This window comes from Crocuta crocuta, unplaced genomic scaffold (genome assembly GCF_008692635.1).
Source record: "Crocuta crocuta isolate KB4526 unplaced genomic scaffold, BGI_CrCroc_1.0 scaffold226, whole genome shotgun sequence".
In the NCBI taxonomy this organism is placed as follows: Eukaryota; Metazoa; Chordata; class Mammalia; order Carnivora; family Hyaenidae; genus Crocuta; species Crocuta crocuta.
In genome coordinates this window covers 47,189-62,229 of record NW_027530997.1, presented here as the reverse complement: position 1 = coordinate 62,229, position 15,041 = coordinate 47,189, and the positions used below count along the sequence as shown (strand labels likewise).

At 37.7% G+C, this 15,041-nt stretch overlaps 1 protein-coding gene across 2 annotated transcripts in view; it reads left to right on the top strand.

Moving 5' to 3' along the window:
* KPNA4 (karyopherin subunit alpha 4) overlaps positions 1 to 15,041 on the top strand; it is a 70,780-nt gene that overhangs the window by 35,562 nt on the left and 20,177 nt on the right. For both annotated transcript variants that reach the window (XM_077770534.1, XM_077770535.1), the window contains exons 8-11: positions 1,869 to 1,955; positions 4,161 to 4,330; positions 4,419 to 4,463; positions 13,802 to 13,933. In XM_077770534.1, the coding sequence (XP_077626660.1) occupies positions 1,869 to 1,955; positions 4,161 to 4,330; positions 4,419 to 4,463; positions 13,802 to 13,933 (434 nt within the window). The remainder of the gene's footprint in view (positions 1 to 1,868; positions 1,956 to 4,160; positions 4,331 to 4,418; positions 4,464 to 13,801; positions 13,934 to 15,041) is intronic.

The following is a 15,041-nucleotide window of genomic DNA, read 5'->3' as shown; positions in this document are numbered from 1 at the left end:
CACATTTTACATCTTGTTATTTAGTATGTCCCTTTAAATGATGGTTATAATTACAGTTATTCTTACTACTTTTATTTTTTAACCTTCATGCTAGCTTTATAAGTAGTCTACTACCTTTACCATATCTTTCCTTTTTCTATTGAGATTTTTACTTTTATATGTTTTCTTGTTACAAATTAGTGCCCTATCCTTTCAACTTAAAGATGTCCCTTTAACATTTCTTGAAAGGCTCATTTAGTGGTAGTGAATTCCTTAGGTTTTGCTTGTCTGGAAAACTCTCTCTCCCCTTCGATTGTGAATAATAACCTTGCTGGGTAGAGTATTTTTGGTTGGGAATATTTGCTTTCAGCACTTTGAATATATCATGCCATTTCCAATGTCCTGTAACCATATGCTCAAAAACTACTGACATCCTTATGGGGCTTTTCGTGTACACAAGTTGTTTTTCTTTTGCTGCTTTAAGATACACTCTTTATCTTTAACTCTTGGCCTTTTAATTGTAATGTGTCTTGGTGTGGCTCTTTTTAGGTTCATTTTATTTGGAACTTTCTTGGCTTCTCAGGTCTAGATATCTGTTTCCTTCTCCAAGTTAAGAGCATACCCTTGGTTTCTACAACCCTTTGGGTCTCTTGGACATAAGCTCTGTTGGTTTTTAAAGCCAGATGATTTGGGGCTTTGTCTCTAGTGTAGGTCCTAAGAGTTCAGGTGCCTGATTTGGGACTCTAACCCCTCCTCAGGGATACGCTCCATATTTATGAGATCCAACCCACTTGTGGCTCACTGCTATTGGGTGAGGGGTGGGGGTGCCTGGCTTTGAAAGGACTGCAGTCTCTGCCTCTCTTATCTGTCTTAGTGTGATCTTTTTATCCTTTGTTTTGGAGGAACTGTTCAGTTAGTTCTATAGAGGGCATTGTTGTATTTGTAGCTGTAGATTTGATGTGTCCATGGTAGAAGGTGAGGTCAGGGTCTTATTATGCCAGTGGATTGAACTGCACCCTCCTGTCATTTCAGATTTCCATGTTCAAAACTTACTTCAACAACTGGAGTCCTCCAAACTTGAGAATAATGCTTAATCATAAGGAATTTATTTGTTTGAGGATTGATTTTTAATTTGGAATTTTATCCAGGTTTAATTGTGACTGAAAATCTGCCAGCCTGTTACAATATTTGTGTGTTAAAACTGCCATTTTGATGCTGCATAAGTGGTCTGCTAGTTAAAATTTTTCCATTATTCTTATTCTAGTGAAAAGCATTTTATAAATTTTATTTATTATTTATTTATTTACATTTATTTATTATTGCGCGCGCGCGAGAGAGAGAGAATGAATAGGGGAGGGGCAGACAGAAGGAGACACAGAATCTGAAGCAGGCTCCAGACTCTGAGCAAACTTTCAGCACAGAGCCTGACACGGGGCCCAAATCCACAAACTGTGAGATCATGACCTGAGCCAAAGTCAGACACTCAACTGACTGAACCACCCAGGCGCCCCACATTTAATATATATATATTAATTCCTTTTTTTTAAAGTTTTATTTATTTTGAGAGGGAAAGAAAACACAAGTCCAGGAGGAACAGAAAGAGGGAGGGAGATAATTCCAAGCAGCCTTGCACTGTCAACATGGAGCCCAGGGTGGAGTTGAGACTCCTCAACTGTGAGATCATAACCTGAGCCAGTCAGATGCTTAACCAACTGAGGCGCCCCAAATATATTTTTGATAACTTTCTTTCTTCTTAGTTTCAGCAAAAACAGATTGATTCTTGCTTTAGAGTATGTGGTATCTTTAGCCCCCCCCTTTTTTCAATATTATTGAAATTGAACTCTCAAACTATTTTAAACTTAAATGTAACTTATGTTTTCCTCCTTTAGATGCTGTGCCACTTTTTCTGAGGCTTCTACATTCACCCCATCAAAATGTCTGTGAGCAGGCAGTGTGGGCACTGGGAAATATCATAGGTTTGTATAAAACTTGTAATGCTAGTCCAACAATTATTATCATATACTGTGTAATAAAAATGACTACTAATAGTGGAAAAGGAAAAACAACTTGTATTTTTCAATATGGATTTTTGTGAAATAATTTATAGAAATTAAACTGTTTTAGTGTAAACCTATGGAAAATAGAATGTTTTTGTTTCTTATGATACAGTAATATCTTTTTCTATATCTAGTAATAAAAAATCTTTTTTTAAATATATAGTCAACCCTTAATTGTTTGAGTAATTATGAAATATGTATCTCCCTCCTTTATTGTGTTGATGTGTCCATTTTATTCCTTAACTATCCATCGTCATAGAAACTAATAAGAAAAAAACGAGACAGTACAAAATGAACCAGTAGTTTTTCTCCATAATGGCAGTTCTAAAAGAGTGTAAATTGAAATTTTTAATACCTTTTGTGTTTTTTAGTACAGTAAAATACAGTAATATCCACTATCATTGTGAGGTTATCATCATACAGCAGATGTTTGTAGCTTACAGACAGTGACTTTAAATGTTGAACGCTGTGATTACCATACCTTTCAGAGTGTCTTTGACCTAATTGTAGGAAGAATAGTTAAAGATATTCTAATATTTCACAATTTGTTTTAAATTTTTTTTATTTTTATTTTATTTATTTATTTATTTGAGAGAGAGACAGAGAGAGAGAGAGACAGTGTGTGTAAGGTGAGCAAGGAAGAGTCAGAGAGAGGAGACACAGAATCCGAAGCAGACCCCAGGCTCTGAGCTGTCAGCACAGGGCCCAATGCAGGGCTCGAACCAGGGCACAAGATCACTACCTAAGTTGAAGTCCGACACTTAACTAACTGAACCACCCCGGCACCCCTCAAGATTTGTTTTTAAACTAGAGCCAAACTTTACCCAAACTTCATGCTTAAAGAACTATCATCCAGTGAGTGGAAAATCGAAAAAGATCAGGGATCTGAACTGTAGTATGTCCCTTGATATTAAAGTTTATTTTTGTCACAGACTATTGTGCTTGCATGGAAGTAGTCAATATTACTTTAATTTTCCTCTTCTATATTTACCCTTTGGGGACCAAGATAGAATGCAAAGGGATGGTTAGTGTCCCATAAATAGGAGTTAAAGTGGGAGAATTTCTCTGTAAAGTGTTCTTCACATATGATATATTGCTGTTAAGAGTGCTATCTTTGGTCTATCCAGATTCCTTCACCCCTTTGCTTTAATACCAAATTTTAGATTTAGAACTAATAATGCAGCACCTTGATCTTTGGTTTTCACTTCAAATGACATCATAGAAGAACTAAAATACATGGATTCCAAAAGAACAGGGATTTTATCTCCAAATATTACAATGCAAGGAAAAGTATTCCATTTATGGAATGTAATACTTAACATGAGTTTCATGCTAGAAATTACAGCAATAACTCTAGATACAGAAATTACATTTGGCTAAAAAAAATTTTTTTTAATTTTAAAAAAAAGAAATTAAATTTGGCAGTTTTCTAAGGCAATGATTCTCAAACTTTACCCTGTTTACAGCATCTTATGAAAGGACTTGAGTTCTTGACCCAGAATTCTGGATCCACAGAGTTTGTTTTAATAGATCTGGGATAGGGCCCAAAAATTACTTTGGGAACCATTGCTCTAGGGATATTGGTTTATTCCCCCACTGGCTCCTTTTTTTTTTTTACATAGTTTTTTATTTTTTAACTTTATTTTCGACATGGTTTTTTAAATGTGTCAAATAAATTATAGTTAATACTTTTGGTACTCTGATATTAGATCTCAAGTATAAATTCTACAGATATTTTTTCTAATACTATTTTGATGTATATACATATATATGTATGCTTTTATTACATGAAAATTGGTAAACTGAGTATCATTGAGAGAGAAGATAAAAGCAACAGTTCTCTACAGATCAAGTACTCTAAAGAATCCTTAGGCTTCTGCTTTTGAATGGCATAAAAACATAGGTGAACAGTTTATAAACCTGAATATGTAAATCATGTACAAAAAATATCTTACTACTCTTGCTTCAGAGACCTAAAATGAGAACTTGGTTATTGTTATCTAAAACTTTATGTAAAAGTAAATAATTAAAATCTAGAAAGCAGCATATTGAACCCACTGCTGTTTGTTTTCTGATTCGCTTACTGTCAATGTATTTTATTAAATTAATCACTCCTTCCTACAGGTGATGGGCCACAGTGTAGAGATTATGTCATAAGTCTTGGAGTTGTGAAACCTTTACTTTCCTTCATAAGTCCATCTATTCCTATAACATTCTTAAGGAATGTTACTTGGGTTATGGTCAACTTATGTCGCCACAAAGACCCACCACCCCCAATGGAAACCATTCAGGAGGTAAACAGGTGTTTGTGTTTTCTTTTTTGTTTTTTAACTAGATACCATTATGTATATGTTTTTAAATTTGTATTATTTCTCTCTTCAGATTCTTCCAGCTCTTTGTGTCTTAATTCATCACACAGACGTAAATGTGAGTATTTTTTATGTGCAAATATGTATGTCTAGGGCTGCTCCTATGACATAGGGAAGAAAATGTTATACTAGACCTGATGTTAGTATACTCTATCAGATTTTCCCATTTCAAGAGCTGTAATTACTTAGCTTACTTTTATTATATTTACCTTGTGTTTGCCTGTATCATAAAATATAATTTACAGTAAAGAAATCAAGCCTAACTGTACATGTGGGGGGAGGAAAACTCATTTTGGAAATTCTTAAAGGGGTGTGTACGTGTGTGTGTGTTGCAAAAACTAGTTTTGGAAGTTTTTAAAGTTGTCAGTGAGCTCTCCCATGAAGTTTGTCTTTGATTGGTCAAGAGCATTTTTTTTTTAATTTTTTACATGTTTTTATTAATTTTTGAGAGAGAGAGACAGTATGAGCAGGGAAGGGTCAGAGAGACAAGGAGATATAGAATCTGAAGCAGGCTCCAGGCTCTAGCTAGCTGTTAGCACAGAGCCTGACGTGGGGCTTGAACCCACAAACCACGAGATCATGACCTGAGCTGAGGTCAGACGCTTAACTGACTGAGCCACCCAGGTGCCCCAAGGTCAAGAGCGTTTTATAGAAGCTCATCTTAACAGCCTGGCCATTGTTAGAATACATAGGCCTAATGATACTTTCATTTTTTGAAAGATTAAAAAAGAAAAATAGTTGTGCCTTTATGTATGGGTTTGTATTCATAATCCTACATATACCAATTTAGAACATCATTTGCTCTTTAATTTCATTTTTACTGTATTTTTCCATCTATGGTGACTTTCATAGTGGCTTCACATGTTATAGAGAAAACTCATAAATATACAAACAACAAAAAGAAAGTTCCTGCAGACTAGATATTTATAGTAATCAGTATGCCTTATTCATTCTCACCAATACAGATGGCAAAAGAAAAAGCACCTCAGGAAGTATGAGTGAGGTGGAAAATTGTCCTGACTGCTTATAAACCCAGCATCACCTTCAGTGTATTAGAAAAGCTAGAAACATAACGGGTAAAGGAAAGCACAGGGATACAATGCATAGCAACATTCAGGAACTTCTGTGGTTCCTTAGAAACAGATTGGTGTGATGACCACTGTTTGATAACCTGCTTCATTTCCTTTACCATTTCCAGACTAATACCATTTTTCCAGGGTCTCTCTAAAGCATATGGAACAAATTAAAGTTAGAAGTATACTACATCAATGAGTGACATAATGTACAAAATTCATAAAATGAACATGATCTTTGCTCTAAAGATTGTTTTAGATCCTGATAGTCTATAGTCTAGGGTCTTTGTTTGTTTTAAGGAACATAAAAGCCACTTTTGGATTTGGCTCCTATAATACCAAGGTTTTTTTTTTTTTTATTAAATTACAGATTTTAACACTTTTAAAAGATTTCCATGGAAGATTAGTCTCAACATTTATACCTCTGTCAGAAAACCTGACATCTTGGTTGACCTTATTTCAGAGATGTATTCTGTTCTTTCCACCTATTTACCCCAGCCTAGTTGAAATTGTACTCTAATTTTGCTGTTAATATAACTTAAATTTCTCAAGCTAGTCTTATGATTCCTTTTTAGTAGCATGTTTACTGAGTAATNTACCTGTCCTTCTCTGCGTGACTTATTTCGCTCAGCATAACACCCTGAAGTTCCATCCATGTTGCGACAAATGGCCAGATTTCATTCTTCCTCATTGCCATATACTATTCCATTGTATAGATGAACCACATCTTCTTGATCCATTTCAGTTGATGGACACTTGGTCTCTTTCCATGGTTTGGCTGTTGTTGAGAGTGCTGCTGTGAACAATGGGGTCCATGTGCCCCTGTGCATCAGCACTCCTGTATCCCTTGGGTAAATTCCTAGCAGTGCTGTTGCTGGGTCATAGGGGAGTTCTGTTGTTAATTTTTTGAGGAACCTCCACACTGTTTTTCCAGAGGGGCTGCACCAGTTTACATTTCCACCAACAATATAGGAGGTGCCCGTTTCTCCACATCCTCGCCACCATGTAGAGTCTCCTGATTTGTTCATTTTCGCCACTCTGACCGGTGTGAAGTGGTATGTCAGTGTGGTTTTGATTTGTATTTCCGTGAGGAGGAGGGATGCTGAGCATCATTTCATGTGTCTCTTGGCCATCTGGATGTCCTCTTTGGAGAAGTGTCTTTTCATGTTTTCTGCCCATTTCTTTCCTGGATTATTTGTTTTTCGAGTGTGGAGTTTGGTGATTTCCTTATAGATTTTGGATACTAGCCCTTTATCCAATATGTCATTTGCAACTATCTTTTCCTATTCTGTCAGTTGCCTATTCGTTTTATTGATTCTTTCCTTTGCTGTGCAGAAGCTTTTAATCTTGATGAGGTCCCAATAGTTCATTTTTGCTCTTGATTCCCTTGCCTTTGGGGATGTTTCAAGAAAGAAATTGCTGTGGTTGAGGTCAAGGAGGTTGTTTCCTGGTTTCACTTCTAGGGTTTTGATGGTTTCCTGTCTCACATTCAGGTCCTTTACTCATTTTGAGCTTATTTTTGTGTATGATGTGAGAAAATGATCTAGTTTCATTCTTCTGCATGTTGCTGTCCAGTTCTCCCAGCACCATCTGTTAAAGAGGCTTTCTTTTTTCCATTGGATATTCTTTCCTGCTTTGTCAAAGATTAGTTGGCCATACATTTGTGGGTCCAATTCTGACTTCTCTATTGTATTCCATTGGTCTGTATGTCTGTTTTTGTGCCAATACCATACTGTCTTGATGATGACAGCTTTGTAGTAGAGGCTAAAGTCTAGGATGGTGATGCCTGCCGTTTTGGTTTTCTTCTTCAGTATTACTTTGGCTCTTCAGGGTCTTTTGTAATTCCATACATATTTTAGGATAGTTTGTTCTAGTTTTGAGAAGAATGCTGGTGCAATTTTGATTGGGATTGAATTGAATGTGTACATTGCTTTGGGTAGTAATGACATTTAAACAATATTCTGTTCCATGAGCATCTAACGTTTGTCCATTTCTTTGTGTCTACTTCAGTTTCCTTATAAGTTTTCTATAGTTTTCATCATACAGATCTCTTATATCCTTGGCTAGTTTTATTCCTAGGTATTTTATGGTTTTTTGTGCAATTCTGAATGGGATCAGTTTCTTGATTTCTCTTTCTGTTGCTTCATTATTGGTGTATAAAAATGCAGCCGTATCTGTACATTGATTTTGTACCCTGCAACGTTGCTGAATTCATGGATCAGTTCTAGTAGGCTTCTGGTGGAGTCTGTCAGGTTTTCTACGTAGATTATCATGTCATCTTCAAAAAGTGCAAGTTTGACTTCTCCTTTGCCAATTCTGATCCCTTTTATTTCCTTTCTCTGATTGCTGATGCNGTCCATTTTCATTCATGATTTTGTCTATTTGGGTGCTCTCTCTTTTCTTTTTGAGAAGCCTGGTTAGAGGTTTGTCAATTTTGTTTATTTTTCAAAAAACCAACTCTTGGTTTCATTAATCTGTTCAACTGTTTTTTTGGTTTGTATATTGTTATTTCTGCCCTGATTTTTATTATTTCTCTTCTCCTACTGGGTTTGGTGTGCTCTTGTTGCTCTCCTTCTAGTTCTTTAGATGAGCTGTTAGATTCTGTACTTGTGCTTTTTCTAATTTCTTGAAGTAGGCCTGGAGTGCAATGTACTTTTCTCTTAGGACTGCCTTTGCCACATCCCATAGAGCTTGGATTGTTGTATTTTCATTTTCATTTGTTCCCATATATTTTTTAATTTCTTCTCTAATTGCCTGATTGGCCCATTCATTCTTTGGTAGGGTATTCTTTAACCTCCATGTTTTTGGAGGTTTTCCAGACTTCTTCTTCTTGTGATCTGAAAGTGTGCATGGTATGATCTCATTTCTTTTATATTTATTGAGGGCTGCTTTGTGACCCAGTATGTGATCTGTCTTGGAGAAAGTGCATTCCCTGGCCTCAGGATGTAGAGTTCTAAATATATCTGTCAGATCCATCTGGTCCAGTGTGTTATTCAAGTCCATTGTTTCTTTAGTGATTTTCTGTCTAGTTGATCTATTCATTGCTGTAAGTGGAGTATTCAAGTCCCCTGCTATCAGCACATTCTTGTCCATAAGATTGTTTCTGTTTGTGATTAATTGCTTTATGTATTTGGGTGCTTCTGTATTCGGTGTATAGACATTTATAATTGTTAGTTCTTCCTGATGGATAGACCCTTTAATTATTATATAATGCCCTTCTTCATCCCTTGTTAACCGCCTTTACTTTTAAAGTCCAGCTTGTCTGATATAAGTATAGTTACTCCAGCTTTCTTTTGACTTTCAGTAGCATGATATATATTTCTACATCCCCTTACATTCAATCTGAAGTTGTCCTCGGGTCTAAAATAAGTTTCTTGTAGACAGCAGATAGATGGATTTTGTTTTTTTATCCATTCTGCTACCCTGTGTCTTTTGATTGGATGTTTAATCCATTTACATTCAGTGTTATTATTGAAAAATGTGGGTTTAGAGTCATTTTGTTCTTTGTAGGATTCATGCTTGTGGTGGTGTCTCTGGTACCGTGTGTTCCTTGCAACATTTCTCTCCTAGAGTCCCCCTCAGGATTTCTTGTAGGGCTGGTTTAGTGGTGACAAATTCTTTCAATTTTTGTTTATTTGAAAAGACTTTTATCTCTCCTTCTATTCCCTCTATCCAGGCTTGCTGGATAGAGGATTCTTGGCTGCATGTTTTTTCTGTTCATCACATTGAAGATCTCCTGCCATTCCTTTCTGGCCTGCCAAGTTTCAGTAGATAGGTCTGTCACCACTCTGATAGGTTTCCCTTTGTATGTTAGGGCCCTTTCCTCCCTAGCTGCTTTCAGAATTCTCTCTTTGTCCTTATTGTTTTTCCAGTTTCACTATGATACATCGTGCAGAAGATCGATTCAAGTTACGTCTGAGGGGAGTTCTCTGTGCCTCTTGGATTTCAGTGTCTGCTTCCTTCCCCAGATTGGGGAAGTTCTCTGCTATAATTTGTTCAAGTACTCCTTCAGTGCCTTTCCCCCTCTCTTCCTCTTCTGGAATTCCTGTGATACAGATATTGTTCCATTTGCTTGTATCACTCAGCTCTCAAACGCTCCTTTCATGTTCCTGGATCAGTTTCTCTCTCTTTTTCTCGGCTTCCTCTTTTTCTACAATTGTGTCTTCTAATTCACCTATTCTCCTCTTCTGCCTCTTCATCAGTGCATTGGATTGCCTCCGTTTTATTATGCATCTCATTTATAGCATTTTCCAATTCATCACAACTATTTTTAAGCTCCATGGTCTTTATAGCAATAGTGTCTCTGGTGTCTTCCATGCCTTTTTCAAGACCAGCGATTAATTTTATGACAGTTGTTCTAAATTCTTGTCCAGTTTTGTTGCTTATATCTGTTTTGAGCAGTTCGTTAGCTGTCAGTTCTTCCTGGAATTTCTTTAGAGGAGAGTTCTTCCATTTTGTCATTTTGGCTAGCTTTCTGTCTCTTTGTTTTAAAAGCTTGCTCTGCACTCTGCACCTGCAAGTACTGCTGTATTAAAGAAGGCTCTTTGAGTGTCCAGGGCCTATCCATTCAGGAAGTGTAATTTGAATGGTGTCTCTTGGTAGCTCTTGTTGAGACTTTGGTTATTTTATTTCCCTACTCGTAGTGGTATTTGGGACTCTCCATCATGTGTACTTTGGCTTGTTTCTTGAGGTAGCCCTGGAAAAGAAAACAGACAAACACACAGGGAACAAAGGCACGCAAACACACCGACGAATTCAACAAACACTCAAATCAGAAGGGAAAAAGAAAAAGAGAGGAAAAATAAAAGAAGGAAAGAAAACAAAGGAGGAAGAAGGAAAAACAAATAATAAAAAGAAAAAAAACCCAAAAGACAAAGAATAGTCTAAAAGCATAAAACCAGAATTCCCAGCTACACATAAAGAGCAGGTGTATGCAGTTCTGATGGAAGACCATATACGAAGAGCGAAAGGACGGGGCAGGGAGGAAGGGAAATTGGACAATGACCAGGTGGAAAGACTAAGGCTTAATTCAGAGAGAGAAAGAGAATATAGTAAGAGGTGAGGAGAAAGAAACGAAGATAATGTTACTCAGAGAAACTATATAGTCTGATTACTCCAGAGAGAGAGAGAGAAGTAGCGGTGAAGGTATAGAATATACATCTAGAGAATGGATTAAATGTGACTGTTTAAGCAAACCAGTGACCAGAGTGCCCAGTCCGGCAGAGGGATACGGGAGGGATACGAATGAGACAAGGGAAAATATATCTTAATAGAAAAAATTTATCTAGAATTAATCACAGCAGTGCATCCATGTTGGTCTTGTCCTGGGCTCCGGTTAAAAAAAAAAAAAAAAAAAAACAGCTCTGGCGGGGAGGGGCGGGGTTTGGNCCCCGGTTAAAAAAAAAAAAAAAAAAAAACCTCTCTAGCGGGGATGGGCGTGGTTTGGTATAGGCAGGTCTTAGCCTCCAGTGCTCCCGTCAGCCATTCCCTGAGGTCCCGCCTTGGTGGTTGTGGGGAGAAAAATCGTGGTGCCCCAGTAGCTTCTCGAACCAGGCATCGCAAATTACTCTTTTGGGTCCGATCTCCTTGTACTGTGGGCGCAGCCATGTTGGACCATGTTCTGTGTCTGAAGCCCCGCCTCGTTTCCAGGTCCAAGTCCGCTCTTTATTGATACCTCCCGGAACACAGTGCTGCAGGTCCCACAGGTCGCCACTTCCTTGCTACCGGGGATCAGTGCAGGGGAGTGGATGCGCAGCCTCTGGTTGGCCACCTCCTCCATGCCTCCAGGGGTTGAGCTGGAAGGGCAGCAGCGCAGCCTCTAGTCTGCTGCCTTCCTGTCACTGCCGGGAATGGAGCTGGGAGAGCAGTGGAGCAGTTTCTCCTGGTGTTGACTGGGGCCACCCAGTTCAAAGTCAGCACCCCAGCTAGAACTAAGAACACTCCATCTGAGCCTAGGTTTTTCTCTTCTCCAGAGACAGTTCTATGAGCAGATTCAGCCGCTCTTTCTTTTCCCCTTGGCTCACTGCAGCTCCCTGGTAGGGGGGCTCCCTCCCCTCTATGTCCTTGTCCTGGCCCACTTTTATCTTCCCCAGTTTGGGCACTTATGAGGTTGCCTTCCCAGTCTACTGTCTCTCTCTCTCTTTTTTTAATGTTTTATTTATTTCTGAGAGAGAGACTGTGAGCAGGGGAGGGTCAGAGAGAGAGGGAGACACAGAATCTGAAGCACAGAGCCCGACGGGAGGCTCCAATCCATGAACCGTGAGATCATGACCTGAGCCAAAGTCGGACGCTTAACCGACTGAGTCACGCAGGTGCCCCCAGTGCACTCTGTATCTTTCTCTTCCCAGACTAATGTGGCTCAGTGTCCTGTGGCTTCAGGCCTTCTCTGTTTAATAGATGGGTGGGAGCAAAATGCACGGAGCTCCCTACCTCACTGCCATCTTGCCTTCTTCTAGCAGCAGATTCTTAAATCAGACCATAAAAGAAGTAAAAAAAAAAAAAAAAAACCCAAAGTGCTTCCACAAACCATAAGTGAAACACTGAAATTACACTGTAGTTATAATTAGTAAATTTATCATAGACTATTAGCTTCAATACAAAAATTAGTCTGTTTAAATTGTGATTTTGATGTGAGTGTATTCATGACGTTTAGTGTTGGGACTTTTAAAAAAATTGTATAGTCATGGATAAGTAACTTGAAATTTTTTGCCTTTATCAGCCAATTTTGGCATATGTTGGTACTCTAGAAAAAAGGTTTACATTTGTAAATTAAAATTTAGTTCTCTCACATATTTCAGTACCACTTTATGTGTGTAAATTCTTTGATTTGGAGTCTTCTTTTTACATTCACAGTAACTAGCAAGCTCTCTTGAGGTTTTGAAAGGAATAATAAATAGCCAAGTGTTGTTTTCTCCTTCCAGGAGATTCTCAGATATTTCAAACATAACACTTGTTTAAATTTTTTTTTTCTTTTTTTTCTTTTTTTATTTTCTTTATTTCTAGGAGAGAGAGAGAGAGAGACAGCATGAGCAGGGGAGGGTCAGAGAGAGAGGGAGTCACAGACCGAAACAGGCTCCAGGCTCTGAGCTGGCAGTCAGCACAGAGCCCGACGCGGGGCTCGAACCCACGAACCACGAAATCATGACTTAAGCGAAAGTCGGACGCTTAACCGACTAAACCACCCAGGCACCCCAACATAATACTGGTTTAGAATTTTAAAGGTCTCAACCCTTTCTAGCTTGTCTTCTAACAGAGTTCATATTCCAGAAAAGCTTTGGAAGTAAAGTTCCAGGCACAGTTATTTTTCCTGTGTCTTTGTCAATAACTATATCATTTATGCAATAGTTCAACAGTTGTCCTATTTCCTTTTGGACATAAGTTCTAATTAGGACTTAATACAAAATACAAAAGAAAGATGAAACACAATGGGCTACTGAACTTCAGAATATAACAATAAAAATTATAGGTTGAATTTTAGTATAATTAAAGAGGTGTTTTTTTTATAAGTAGTTTTGGCACATGCTGTAAATTATGCAATTTGTGTTTTTTTACTAAAACTTTTTTGATTATAGATCACACAGATTGACCTGTGGTTGTTTTTAATGTCTTCATCTGCAGCTGTGGGACACTTCACTATTTGAGAAGTTGTCTCCAGTTTTATAAGGCAAAGCAAACTGGTTGGAAAAAGATGAAAGTACTATATTCCTAATATTTATTATTTTTTTTAATTTTGTATGTTTTATTTATTTCTGAGTGAGAGAGAGACAGCATGAGCAGGGGAGGGTCAGAGAGAAAGGGGGACAGAGTCTGAAACGGGCTCCAGGCTCTGAGCTAACTGTCAGCACAGGGCCCAGTGTGGGGCTTGAACCCACGAACCGTGAGATCATGACCTGAGCTGAAGTCGGACGCTCAACTGACTGAACCACCCAGGCGCCCCTATACTCCTAATATTTAAATATTGGCTTTCAACACACCAACACGATGCCAATGATACTAAGAACACCTTGAATATATACATCTAGTCCTATTTTGTGTATGGTGTACTGTGTATCTTAGTGAATTAACTTTGGATACGAACCTGTGGTCAAGATTATAATTAACTGAAACATACTGAATATGGCTAAAAGATACACATACTTGAAACAGACATTCATAGATAGGTTATGTTGTTTAGTGTAATAGAAATTAAGCTTTCAGTGAATTGAGGTGAAAGAAGAAAGGAAGGAAGAAGGTGGTGGAACAATGAAAGATTAGTCTTTATGGTTAAGGATTATTAAAGTTAGAAAATATTCAAAGGCTATTTGAATTTTCATTTTATCCTTAGATATTGGTAGATACAGTCTGGGCTCTCTCTTACCTTACTGATGCTGGCAATGAACAGATACAGATGGTAATAGACTCTGGAATAGTCCCTCACTTGGTTCCTCTACTCAGCCACCAGGAAGTCAAAGTTCAGGTGAGTTTATTATTAATAATATAAGGTTTTTGTTTTGTTTTTCTTTTTTGCCACTAATTTGCTTTAAGCATGACATTCAAAAATGGACAATTTCATTAGTTCAAAGTATATTTCTAGCCTGATAACATATCTTTATTTTAATCTTTTTTTTTCTTTATTGAAGTATAGTTTACACAGTGTTACATTAGTTTCAGGTGTACAACATAGTGATTCAACTTCTTTGTATGTTATGCTATGCTCACCACAAGTGCAGCTACCATCTGTTACCATACAATGCTATTATAATACTGTTAACTGTATTCCCTATGTTGTTAACTGTGTATTCCATGACTTATTCATCCAATTACGGAAGCCTATGTCTCCCACTCCCCTTAACCCATTTTGCCCATTATTCCACTTCTCTACCCCAGCAACCATCAATTTTTTCTATGTATTTATAGATGTGTTTCTGTGTTTTGTTTAATCGTTCATTTTATTATTTAAATTCCACATATAATTGAAATCATAAGGTATTTTGTCTTTGACTTATTTCACTTAGCATAATTTCTGGGTCCATTCATGTGGTTGTAAATGGCACGATCTCATTCTTTTTATGGCTCATTCCGTTGTATATATATTCCACGTCTTTATCCATTCATCTATCAGTGGACACTTGGGTTATTTTCATATCTTGGTTATTGTAAGTAACACTGCAATAAACATAGGGGTGCAGATATCTTTTTGAAAGGAGTGAGGTATTAATTATATCCCCAGTTTTTAAAATGTATATTATTTATTTTTGAGAGAGAGAGAATGTGAGCAGGGGAGGGGTAGAGAGGGAGGGAGACAGAGGATCTGAAACAGGCTCCACGCTGACAGCAGAGAGCCCAATGTGAGGCTCAAATTCACGAGCCATGAGAGCATGACCTGAGCCAAAGTTGGACACTTAACCAACTGAGCCACCCAGGTGCCCCGGTTATATCCCCATTGTAAAGATGAAGAAAATGAAGGGCACCTGGCTAGCTCAGTCAGTAGAGGATGAGACTCTTAATCTCAGAGTCATGAGTTCAAATCCCATGGTGAGTGTGAGTGTACTTAAAAAAAAATAATTTTAAAAATTAAAAAAAGA